At 41.0% G+C, this 13,599-nt stretch overlaps 1 protein-coding gene across 1 annotated transcript in view; it reads left to right on the forward strand.

Annotated features, from left to right (window-relative positions):
* Nucleotides 1-13,599, forward strand: part of CFAP61 (cilia and flagella associated protein 61) — a 280,634-nt gene that overhangs the window by 191,372 nt on the left and 75,663 nt on the right. The window contains exon 21 of the mRNA XM_049650101.1: nucleotides 6,101-6,275. Within this exon, the coding sequence (XP_049506058.1) occupies nucleotides 6,101-6,275 (175 nt within the window). The remainder of the gene's footprint in view (nucleotides 1-6,100; nucleotides 6,276-13,599) is intronic.

The raw sequence follows: 13,599 nt of genomic DNA on the forward strand, positions 1-13,599 counted from the left end.
ATGTCATAGATGAGCAGTTATCATGAAGAGACCTCACTGTGCTTGGGGATGATTAAAGGGGAAAATAACATGCCAAGAGATGGGGTCTGCATTTCCTCCCCTTGAACCTGGGCAGACTTGTGACTGTCTTGACAGATACAATACAAGGGAAGTGATGTGGTGTGACTTCTGGGGCTGGGTCAGGGGCCAGGCAGTGTCTCCTTGTTTGTGAGAACAGTGGCTCCTGGAGCCCCGAAAGGCCAAATAAGTCCAGATACTCACCCTGTGATTGGACATGCCACACCTGGGTTCTCCAGTTGGCAGTTTCGGATGAACCCAGCCTTCCAGCCATCCCTGACAAAGCACCAGACATATGAGTGAAGCCATCTTGGATGCTCCACCAGCTAAATATCACCAAGTGACTTCTGTTGCTAACACATGGAATAAAGGAATTTCCCAGCCAAACCCTACCCAAATTTCTGGCCCATGAAATCATGAAAAGTAATAAAATGGTGGTTGTTTGAACCACTTAGTTTTGGTGTGAGTTTGTTGCTTAGCAAAAGGCACCTGAAACAAAAGGATAACATAGGGTAAGGGAAAGGGAACAACATCTGGAAAAATCAGAGAAAGAACATACTCTTGACAATATTCCAGGAGTCACACACACACACGCACACACATGCATGCATGCACACACACACTGCAGAAAACTATTCATCATCTTCAGTACAGTTTGATCAGCCAGACTCTGAAATGGGAGCTGAAGCCATCAGAAGAGCAAAAGCTGAGCTGAGTAGGCTACAGAATTAGATGAAAAGGAAGATGGGTAAGAAAGGATTGAAATCCAATCCCTGTCAAGAAAGAGAACTGCTACTGAACAATGTTGGATGCTGAAAACAAAGCGCAAAGCTCCCCTGGAGGGCAGAGGGCAAAGGGCAAAGGGTAAAGGATACATTTGGCTCAAGACACGAGAAGGTGTGATCAACACGGAGGCAACATATAGATCACTGGTTTTTCCAAAGAAGAGGCTGTGATGAATGGAATAGATACAACAGAGACATGCTAGCAGAGAATTTTCCTTACCTAAATACCATATTGTCCAGTTGAGCCCATTCCAGGCAAAATCAAAGAAAAATTTACTCACCTAGTTATATTCTGATGCAATTTTAGTTCTTCAACAATGATAGGGGAAAAATATGAACACATTTCAAGAGAAAAACAACAGATCACCACCACCACCACCACCACCACCCCTACCACCACCCCTCAAGAACAAAAATAAGACAAGCACCCAAAATTCCCCTTCTAGGATAAAATGGCATAAAAACATGAAACTAGCCACACAGTATTTTGAAGAAAATATGGCAATTCAGTAAGTATATGTGCACCCACGTCTCTCCTATTTGAAGACAGCAAAAAGCTGTTGTTTTGTCTGTGAGGCCTCAGAAGAATGATCTTCCGTGTTCTTTAGTGTGTATTCTGAATAACTAAGGCAGAAAGGAAAATTTAGAACTTTATGATAGTCTAAAAAGGTAATTGGCAAGCACCAAACAATTCAAAAGCTTATAAGTCTGAGAATAAATGCAAAGTAGGTAACACTGAAACTTCATCTAAATCTAATCAAGAACCAAGTTGTTCGAAAATAGGGAGAGGTGGCCAGGGAGAAATAGGAATTCTCTTAAATGGGGAAAACCAAAGGTAATATTTTGGTCTTGACTCTTACATATAGAAGGAATAATGTAATGAATGCTTTTGAACAGCACGAGTAAATCCGCCTTCCAAACCCGGGAGAAGATAAGACCGGAGAAAACATCATTTGTGTAACCACAGGGAAGGAAACAAAGGAAATAGCCACAGTGCTTTAAACAAGGATAAACCAGAATGGCATTGAGAAAAACAACAGTCCAACAGTGAATGCCATGGTTTTAAACTGCGCTGTTACAAGAGCAAGGCTCTGTGTTTGCACCAAATTCAAAATACAGGAGAACTACCAAAACAAAATGACATCCAAAGTTTCAAAATGAAATGTTAGAAGCGCACCAGCAAAAGGTGCCACACAAATTCAACAGCTGTCAGAAGCAGCAGCAATATTAGTATCCAACAAAGCGGAATTAATTGGAGAAAGAAAAGCATTAATGTTGACAAAGGGCACAATTCGTGACAACAATACAGAGGTGATGAGCTTGTTACGTGCGGAACATGATCGTGTGAAAGAATACATCACAAAAACAGAGGTGCCCCTGGAGTGTTTGCTTCTTGCAGTCACGTTTAAGACAGGAAAAAACAAGCTGAACCACATCCAGAGACTTGAAGTCACCCCAGATGTTGAGCCACAGAGGTGAAGATTCAGGATTCAGGATTGCTGTCCTCAAATACTCGAAGGGTATGTACATGCAGAAAACAGATCAGACTTGAATGTCATGGCCTCAGGAAGCTGACTGAAGACAGACCACCAGAAGTGATGGGAATACAGTGCTTATTCACCCTACCAAACAACTTCCTAAGAGTCAGGGTCTCCTCCAAGGGGGAATGTCCGGCCCAGGAGACATGAGCATGCCCTGGCGGGGCCCTCATAAGGCGGTAGGAACACCTGACGGAGGTCGAGGGACTGCTGTGTGTGTTAACTGCTGAGGTCCTTGCAGGAAATCTCCAAGGTCCATGCTGCTTTCTTCCCCATTTTATGGATGAGGGAGCCAAGGTGCAGTGAAACTGAGGTGATTTGTCTAGGGTCAGGCGACGACAAAGTGACACGCCAGGATTTAGACCCAGGCTCCAGACTGAGTTCTTCACCATTGCCCTTGTCTCTCTTCTCTCTCCCTCTTTCTCTGTCTCTTTCCTCCCTTTTCCCCTCCCTGCCCTCCCTCTCTCACTGATATGATCCAGAAATTGCACTTGGTGGCTTTTAAAAATCCTTACAACACAGAAATTCTAGAACTTAATGTTTAGAGTTAGAGTCAAATTGAGTTTCTTTCTCTCATTAAAACTATCTGGAGAAAAGCTAATCGGGTCTGGTAAGTGGCTCCACAATACCGTCAGGAGGGGCTCCCACCAGTCAGCGATGCTGGGCTGTTCAATCTGACAGAAGGATCGAAAAGTTGTCCGTACTCTCCAGTCACTAGTGGCAGTTTAGTTAATGGCAGAACATTCCAGTGGGGATGGTGAAATACACCCATGCTCTCCTATTAAACTTGACTCTCTCCCTTACTTTGATGATGTAATAGGATTTTTTTTCCCATAGATCTTTTTTCATTTATTAAGCTCTGCTGAAGTCTGTGTGGACAAATTAATTGGCCTTGGGATTTAAAATCCTAGCTTTGGTTTTGCCTACTTTGTGAAAATGCCATTGCGTGAAATGAAAAATACATTATCCCCTTAATTTTCCTTTAATTTTTCTGATCTTGTGCAAAAATGATCCCACACACGTAAGTGCACACAAGAATAATACAGGTTATCAGAATGCCGTTACATTTTAGAATCACAGTAGGTAAGCTGATTTTCATTTTGGAACTTGTTCTTTTCCCCTCTCCCTTCCTTGTTTTTTTCATCTAAGAACTTACTATTTGGGGATAGTAACTCATTGAAAGCTTTATAAATTGAATAGTTCTCAATTTGTTCTTTAGCCCTACCACTTTCTGCAAAGGACTTTCCCCGATTCATTAAAGCATGGGGTACTAAAATGGGTGTACTGTTACCTAAATTTTATTTTCTTTTATACGACAGTGCTCATTGGAGTTCTGGTGAGGTTTCTAACCTACAGAGCATGGCATTCAATATTATGCACTGTAAATCATTTACCAGATGATTGGACTGTGGACTGCTTCATACTACCTGTGAATATAAAAATGCCAAAATTTGCTGTGATTTGCTAAGCAAGCTATATTGCTAAGAAGAAAAGTTTACCTCCACAATTGTAGTTGCAGTAAATGACCACTACTTCCTGAATTGTTCTTTTTTACTAAATATAATTTTACTGCAGGTTCTTTATAGAGAAAGTAAATCCAGCTTTAAAAATTGATTGTTTTTTGGGACACCTGAGTGGCTTAGTTGGTTAAACGTCTGACTTCAACTCAGGTCATGATCTCGCGGCTCATGAGTTCGAGCCCCCCATTGGCCTTGCTGATGTCAGCCTGTCAGCACAGAGCCCTCTTCAGATCTTCTGTCTCCTTCTCTCTGCCTCTCCCCTACTTGCACTCTCCCCCAAAAATAAATACTAAAACAAATTGTTTGTTTATTAAGTTAATTTAATTCAGTTTGAAAATCAATTAAATGCATCACAGTAAGGTACAAGGCTTATTTACCATTTATATTGAGGAAGGATAGAACCAAAAAGTTTCCTAAATGTTACCTGAGGTTTAGTGAAACCCCATTTATTCAAATACTAGCCAGTATTTACCCCTACCCCATATAAAAGGCATTTTCTGCACTTGTCAAGGGTGGGAGAACTTTCTCTGCACCCACATTAGCATCTACTGCAGGTGAACTTTTTGCCCATCATTGCTGTATAACGATCCCTGACTCACAGCCCATGGGCCTTATATCACGAATATGCAAGGCAGCTGGTACAGGTCTTCTATCAGAGACCTTCCATTGCCTTTGAATCTTGCTACTGATTCCGGTCTCATTATCTTCCACTTAATCTCACCTGGTTGCCAAATAAAAATCAGAGGGGTGAAATGCTGGCCCACTGGGCAAACTCATGCCACTGTGCTATTGTACTTGGCTTTCACAAGGGCATTTGTTTGATTCTAATTTGAAACAAAATATTGAAGAAATCAAGAGTCCACAGGTAAAAGAAAAGTGTCTGGCATTTCTTGAGAAATCAGATCTGGCCACACTGAACCCATGCTCTACTCTGGCACCAACTGGATAGAATTGAGTTGTGGCCAAACTCTGGCCAGGGCATGGGCCTTCAAGTCTGCCACAGTATCCTTGACACTGAAGACAAGTGTCATCTTTTATTATGTTCTCACTGTCGCTTTCCTTATACTAGAGGAAAGTGTCTGCTTCCACTCATGTCTGTGTCAAAAGTGAGAGAACAGAAGTTATACTGGGAGGGTTCTGTGTTCGGACAGAGACAGAGAGAAGGAGAGGGAGAGAGGGAGGGAGGGAGAGAGAGAAATAGAGAAAGGGAGGGAGGGAGAGAGGTGAAAGGAGAGGGAGAGAAAGAGTATTTCTCTGACAAAGTGAAGAATAATTCTATAGTTTTCATAAGTGTATAGTAGTCCACTTCCCTCATTTTCTTTTCTGCCTAGCACCTCTATGCACTTGGATTTCAACCCCTGATATAATTGCTTCTGTGCAAATTGCTTTTGCCGAAAATGGCTATGTCAGATCCCATTCCCTGTGCTGTGTTCTTCCTTGGCCATGCCACGCCTACATGAAGAGATGGATCCTGGGTTCCTCTGCCTGATCCTGGCCAGGCTTTTATGATGACCCCCATGAATAGAACATGGTGGAAAAGACACTGCCCAATTTCCCAGACTAGGATGGAAAAGAACATGGAGCTTTTTATACTGGTTCTCTCAGGACACATGTCCTTGGAACCCGGATGCCTTGTTGTGAGGAAGCCCAAGACACATGGAGAGGCTGCATGTAATGTTTTGGCCAACACCCCAGCCAAGATCCCAGTCACAGCCAGCATCAATTGCTGGACATATAATGACAACTTGCTGTCATTTTTGAATACCTGGCATGTTTTCGTGGGGGGAGAGGGGAGGAGTGAGATGGTTTATCACCAGATGAATCAGCCCCCAGCCATGAAGTCACCTGCAGCCTACAAGTCTTCCCAGCTGATGCCTCCAACATTATAGAACAGAGACAAACTGTCGCCCACCTTGCCCTTGCTTGAATTACTGATCTACAGAATGTATGGAATAATTTGTTATGTGGCATCAGAGAACCAGAGCAACCCTTTCTGAGAATTGTCTCTAAGGGGTCATTCCACCTGTTTTGTTTTATTTTTATTTTTTAAATTCAAACCTGATTGTATTGCGGGACTGAAAAAGGCACACTTCTACTGGACATTTCTATGTGTATTTAATTTAATTAATTAATTTATTGCTGTGTCAGTGCTTCCCTTACTACCAGTGAAATAAGCATTTCTCTGTAACATACCTCTCAGGTCCCATGCCCTACAGGGGCTGATATTAGTCAACACCTGACAAACAGAGAGATTCCGAGCAGCGGGAAGCAGCGATACACTGATCAAGTTCCTGGCAATCATTTCACTCTTAACGATGAAGAAGATTGCTGTAAGGCCCTGCGTTGGATAAGGAACAACCCCATAGTCACAGAAGGTAAGGATGTTGGTAACTGTGCATTTTTTCAGAATTGCTTTTTATTTTTATAATGAGTCTCATCCTTCATCTAGTTCCAGTGTATAATTAGTGCCTAATTAATTCCAACCAAATCATTCATCTGTCATGCTTTGTTTTCCAGATTAATTTACAACTTGTTGTCATTTTTGGATACCCAGCATGTTTGCTGGGGGAAAGAAAAAGGCTTGAGATAGTTTAATTATCTATAATTATTTTATTACACAAAATGAATATCCGAAGAGCAAAGCATGGCTAAAATCATTAACTAATTAAAGAATAATTTAATAAGCAAACATGTTTAGCAATTATATGGAAAATATGTCTCCTTTTGTGAAGCCGAAAAGACCTAGGAAGAAAAAGAAAGGTCTGTGTTGGAAGGGCTCTTTTCTTCCCTTCCCGATCCATTGTTCTCTTTCTTGGTGTCGTCTGCACAGTCCTTCCCACAAACACACATATTCAAGTTGCGTGCCACTTTCTGAATCAAAATGAGAGAGTAAAACATTTGAACAAATGCGTCTGCCACTCAAAAGTGTTTTCTCCAACATCTCCCTCTCTATTGCTTGGATTAAATTGAAATTGTTTGACTAGTAAGACAACCAGAACAGGGCCTGCTTACCTACTCGTCCTTAATGGAGACCTGGCAGTCAAGTTTGGGAAAGGACGAAGGGTGGCCCCTCAGTTTTTACCTAAAACAGTGACTCGGTTGGGTTATACAACCACCCGTGGCACCCTGGGATGCTAATCCAGATATTCTGTGCAGCCCAGGGATATCAAAAAACACAAAGTGCCTATACTATGGGGGTCAAGATGTAAAGTTAAATATAATAATTTATTTAGTGTACTTATTTAAATACAATTTATAATATTATTATAGTTAATATATTAAAATTAAAGAGTTTCTTATGATTTTTGGTGGAAGATTTAGGCATTAATTAACTTTTTGTTAAGTTACTACATTTACTCCATTAAAAATAAAAAAATAGGTATCAAGTGACATTCAAAACATTGCTGGATTCAATTTGCTAATTTTTTATAGGTTATTTGATCTAAATTCATAAGTGAGATTGGCCTGCAGTTTCTCATATAAGCTTTACTTGTCCATTTTTGGGAATTAAGGGTATGCTAGTCTCACCAAGTGTTTTTTGGAAGCTTTCTGTATTTTTCTGGGGTCTGAAATATGTCATGTAACCTAAAAGTTGGGCTAAGGTAACCCACAAAACCAAGTGGGTGTGGCACCTTTGGGCAAAGGTGGAATATATAGATATACACTAGGGACCTAGATTTAAAACATGTCAAACTATTTTCATATTTGCCTCATAACTTGGTATTATTTTAGATTTTGCATCAGTATGTGTTTAAACCTGTTTTAACATTTTAGTCATTTTTTTAATCACTACCCTGTGACCTACATAGACTTAAGGAATTCTTAATTTGGACATCAGCAAACTTTTGCTATAAATGTTCAGATAGCAAATATATTTGACTTTGCAGGCCATATGGTCTCTTTCCCATCCACTCAGTTCTGCCATTGCAGCAAGAAAGACAGAACACAAATAAATGGGCAAGGCTGTGTTACAATAAAACTTTATTTACAAAAATAGGTGATGAGCCATAGTTTGCAGAACCTGCTTTTGTGCATATAATTTGTGACAGGTCATTACCATTTTGTCAAGTCTGACCTCAAATTGTAACTTACACTCCCTGAAAGCACAAGAGTCCATGGCTCAATACAAAATACCCAGTGTGTTTTATTTTAGGACTTTGCCCGATCGTGTTATAAAAGCAGTGTTTTAACTTCAAACAGCTGCCTATTTTGGATGTTAGAAGTAAGGAGCATTTTGACCAAAGAAAGGGCCTTTGAAAGTGACAATGCAAGTTCTTGAGGTTGAATGTTTGTAGCAGAGAATTTAGAAATCCCAAAAACAACATACACTATGCCCTCCTTCAGATGAAATTTTTTTTTCTGTGCTCTTGGTTGCCAGATGGGGGAAGAGCATCTGTGCTATTCTGATGACTTGACTGGTTGTCAGAGATGGTGTTACTCTGCTGCCCACTTAAAGGGAAATGAATGCTTTTGCAAGATTTAAGAATGTCTCCCATCAGCCACTGCATACAACCCCTCTGAGTGCCTGCTTTTGTCCATTGAACTGCCAAGATAAGAAGTATGTAGAAATTCACTTATTGTCTTAAACGTAGGTTATTTTCCCAGGTCTCGTGCTAATGACACTCCTAGGGCATGTCTCTAGTAGATGCTCATAACACTCAGATGCTAGGCCCAGGCTCCAGAGATATCTGAGAAACCCAGCCCAGCCAGATTAATTCAACTCTGTGTGGTGCTCCTTTTCCAATGACTTTTCGTGAAAGAAAAGTTAGAATGAAAAATGCTAACCTCCTGCCTGAAGGAAGCTTTTTCTTTGTAGTTTTCCACAATTAGAGTCCTATTCAGACTTGAATTTGATTAGTCCCATTCCAGATAATATCTTCCTCACATGGGTTGCTGTGAGAATTAAATGAGATAAATAAGATAACATTACATGTCCAACTCAGGATAGTGTCTCATACACAGTGAGAATTCGGTAATACAGGCTTCTATTAGCATTGCTGTTACTACTGCTACATGTGATGGGGTTATTGCTATGCACAGAAGGTTCCCAAGGCTGTAATCTCAGCCCCTGGTGATAGCACAGTCTAGGACACCATCTGCACAAAAAATCAGAGATGGCTGGGTAGCTCAGTAGGTTAAGTGTTTGATTCTTGGTTTTGGCTCTGGTCATGATCTCCTGGTTCATGAGTTCAAGCTGTGCATCCGGCTTTAACCTGATGATGCAGAGCCTGCTTGGGATTCTCCCTCTCCCCCTCTCTCTGCCCCTCCTTTGCTCTTGCTCTCTCTCTGTCTCTTAAAAAAAAAAGTAAATAAACTAAAAAAAAAATTTTTTTAAATGGGGATCCACGTACACCGGGGGCTGGTCCATTTATAGACAGGCACTATGTCCTTAATGAGAGCCCTGAAAACTGAAGTTTGGAAAAGGAGGATTGGGCTCAGCCTTAAAGAAGAGCAGGAGAAGTAAACAGACAGGTTGGGGGTGCTTGAATTGCACTGGGCAGACCCTTGAAGGGCAGCAGTGGGAAATGAAAGTGGATTGGCAGGTGGAGGACCTCAGGGCCCAGCCATGTCTGGGTTTAACTGGTGACTTTTTAGGGGTTGGGGAACTAGTGAAAAGGGATAACCAGTGCACCAAACAGCACTTCAGGAAGGTGAACCTCCCATCTAGTAGAGAGAAAGCAATCCAGAAAGACCGGGTTGGAGAAGACTGCATAACCTGTTGGAGGGGGGTGGCCGTGGCAGGTGAGGGCTGGTGCAGCCACTTCTGGCTTATACCAAAGACAGTTATGGGATGATGATATTTGAAGCTAGAAACTAGAAGCCTGGCACTTCATGAAAAATGAGCAGGGCTGCGTTTGTGTACCTACTGCTATCACTCCACCTGCCAGCCCTTTTTCCTCTTCATGTCACCATAATGACACCAGGAAGAATGTGGACATCTTTCATGATAGTTAGCTTTTTTCATGATAGTCAGTGCTAATTTCTCCCTTTCTCAATAGCTCAGGATGGGGTTAGCAGGAAAGAGCTGAGGACAGGGCTCTTCCTACAAAAAGTCTGAGAAAAAAAGATCTCCTGTGTCTCTGTGGCTGTGATTGGGTCACATGTCCATCCGGCAATCACACATGGAATCCTGGGACATGCCAGGCCTAACTTAGCTGAAGTACAGGCACTTGAGGGAAGGGCTTGTTTGTTGAGGATGGTGGGGAAATTGTTCTAGAAGGACAGGTGGATGCTGGGTATGAGAAGCAATGGATGGCCACTGGGAGGAAGTCAGTTCCGGAATTTCTGCCCATTAAAACCATACAGATACAGCCTCAAAGCATCACCACTGTCCCCCCCCACACCCGCCCCCATTCTCTGTTTTATCCTGCCTGCTTCGGCTGCCAAAGGAGAAATGATTGTTCTGTGATGGAATTAGCCCAGAATGAAGGACATTGTTTTCTGGGCTCTAGAGTTGGATAGGTTTATAGATGTAAATTATCCTAAATGATCAGAACTGCTCCAGTATCGTGGAGAATAGCTGACATCACCAGCTCAAACGCTGCTTTCAAAGGCAAACAAAACCTGGAGGGTTCTGCCCCAGGGGTGGGGGGGTGGGGGTGGGGGGGTTCAGATAGAACCGGGCAACCTAATACATTATAACGGTTTATGGCATTAATTGAAACTAATTGAAATTCATCTGCTATTACCTCTGTACTTTCCATGAAAATGAAAAGTAAGATGAAAGTAAAGTAAAAAAAAATAAATAAATAAAATGGCCTTAATGGCCCGAAATGGATCATTTATTTTCATCTTTAGCTAAATGCAGTTTACTGCCTTATTAAAAGCATGTTTGTTAGGAAAAGTATAACATTAAAATTCCAGTGCATGAATCACCAAGCAAAGCCTTTGGTATGTTATATCTAATATAGTCTTCCCTTTTAATTTGGCAGAACAAAATGAGACAGGTCAGGCTTGGGTCATGGAAATCTTAGGCTTTGACGTATAAAAAATAAAAAGAACAGTCTCTGATCTATTCATGGATGTGATATGGTTTTTAAGTGAATGTTTATTTCATAGTTTACTAATATTCTGTGATATCTATTTTAAATTCTTTAATTTATCTAGTTATTTGCTAAAGTTCATTACACAGATTAAATGCCAATTAGAGTATTTTTTAAGGAATTTATTACATATCCATCTGCAAATATAGTGTAGTGGTGTGAGTCCAAAACCAGACTCAGGAGGTCTGAGTTCTGCTGAAACATCTACCTGCTGTGTGATGTGGAGCTGGGTCCTTTAGCCCCTTTGTCCTCTGTTTTCTGGAGAACATACAATCTCTTGGGGCTGTTCTGAGGATGAATGAGGTCATACATAATCACACTATGTCTCTTTTGAAGTGGAAAAAGGAAATATAATTCTTCATTAAAATACAATGGAATATGTAAATATACATAGACATAATTAAAATACATAAATTATAAAATTTAGCATATAGTTTTTGTTTTCTCTGGCCTTAACCATAATAACTAGGAAGAAAAATTCAAATTAATATCTGTGTGCATAAATCTTGAATTGATTTCTAATACAGACTGTATGCATACATTGAGATGTGATTTTAAGGCCAAACCAGGAAATCCCTTCCTTGTCTTCATTTCAGAAGATGGTTTTCTGGAGAATCTTCATCTTTAGAATATTGAGCATGACTATGAAATGCATACCTTCTAGGTGATTAAAATTAAAGCACTCAGTTCAAAAGAATAAAATACTATTTTAGCATCTATTGAAAAAAATTATTTAAAAAGGCTGTTCCCTTACTCTTAGGGCAAATCTGTGTCTAAGAAAATTAAGACCATATTTTGTTTTTTGAGCTTAACAGGGAGATCAACTTAAGTATTTAATTTCTCTAAAGCCATGTTCCTTTTAAATATTAGTAAAATGTCTAGCTTCTAGAGGAGATAAATAATAGTTTCAGAATGATGAAAACTGGCATCTTTTCCCCTCTGATTAAGATAAATCGAAGAATCTCCTAAATCTGGGTGCATTATGAGAGTTGAAATGCTAAACTGTCATTGCCTTACTTTGGTGATCACAAAGTTGTTAGTGCATTCATTTATATCATCAAAGAGCATGTATCAAAAAGCAAAAAGATCACCTTTCCATATCTGCCGACATTTTAAATGACAAGTCTTAGTGCTTTTTTGATCTGAGGTGGAGAATTGACAGCTTATAGAGGGTGATTTGAGACCTCACTTTCCCTCTTTCTCCCCAGCCTGGCTGTCGACACCAAAATCCCTCTCTCCTCTTGGCAGCCCCCTTGCATGGTTCACCTGGAAGGTTACTGCAGGTTAGCTGTGAGGAAATGAGTGTTCCTCTTGCCAACCTTAATTTCGGGTGCTTTCACACGGTCCTCTTTCTAACGGTGCCCTCCTTGTGTTCTGCTTCCTGTTTCAGATCTGTAATCTTAGTAATGCATAATTTATGCCCTAAAAGGAGCAACAAAGGTTGGCCTTCCATGAAAACTGCTATGGTTATATTCTATTATCCTGTATTGAAAATTCACCCAGACTGCTCTAATCATCCATTACCATTTGCCATTTCAGAGGAGGGCAGCCCACCATGGTACCTCTGTCACCTATCAGATCAAATGCAAAAACGGGCCGTTTCTTATCTTTAGATTAACTGAGCTGTAGAGTGGCCGGATTTTTTAGCATAAAACTGATATCCAGGGGAAATCCTCAGATTTCCCACTCTATTTGCATCATATGTACATTGAAATGTCAAAAGAATGTATATGCTATCCCAATTATGTGAAAGGAAGCCCCTGCGATGTGTTATGTCCTTATAAATATTTGCAAAGACTCCATGAGTTACAAAGTACCTAAGTGGTGGAAATACATTGATTAAAATAAATCTTTGACTAGGGGATCCTGGGTGGCTCAGTGGGTTAAGCGTCTGGCTCCTGTTTTCGGCTCAGGTCATGATGTCACAGTTCATGAGTTCAAGCCCTGTGTCAGGCTCTGTGCTGATGGTGCAGGGCCTGCTTGGGATACTCTCTCCCTCTCTCTGTGCCCCTCCCCTGCTCTCTCTCTCTCTCTCCCTCTCTCTCAAAAAAAATAAACTTAACTGCTTTAAAAGAAAAGGTAAATCTTTGGCTGATTGAAGTTGTCTGACATTAAAAGTGTGTCATACATGAAGGGCACCTGGGTGGCTCAGTTGGTTAAGCGTCCGACTTCGGCCCAAGTAATGATCCCGTGCTTTGTGGGTTCAAGTCCCACGTTAGGCTCTGTGCTGACAGCTCGGAGCCTGGAGTCTGCTTCAGATTCTGTGTCTCCCTCTCTCTCTGGCCCTCCCCTGCTTGCACTGTCTCTCTGACTCCCAAAAATAAATAAACATTAAAAAAAAAAAAGCATGTTGTACATGAGTATATATCATGGGTCCCACATAACCTGGGGCTGCCTTACTCCCTCTGTTTAGTGGTCAGGGTGATCTGTTCCAATGGAACCCCATCTACCCCATCTTATATATTTTGGCTGGGATAAAGCTGTCAGACCCAATGCTTTCCTTAGGGAAAGTCCTTTTCAGTACTACTATTCATGGCTTAGTTCATCCATCCTCTCCCCTCACCTGGCAGCCAGTTTGTTTCACCTATTTTCCGTCTCTTAAGTGTCACTTATCCAGTGATTGAAGAAAATCTGTATCTCCAAGGCTCTCTCTGTT

Source organism: Panthera uncia (genome assembly GCF_023721935.1).
Source record: "Panthera uncia isolate 11264 chromosome A3 unlocalized genomic scaffold, Puncia_PCG_1.0 HiC_scaffold_11, whole genome shotgun sequence".
Taxonomy (NCBI): Eukaryota; Metazoa; Chordata; class Mammalia; order Carnivora; family Felidae; genus Panthera; species Panthera uncia.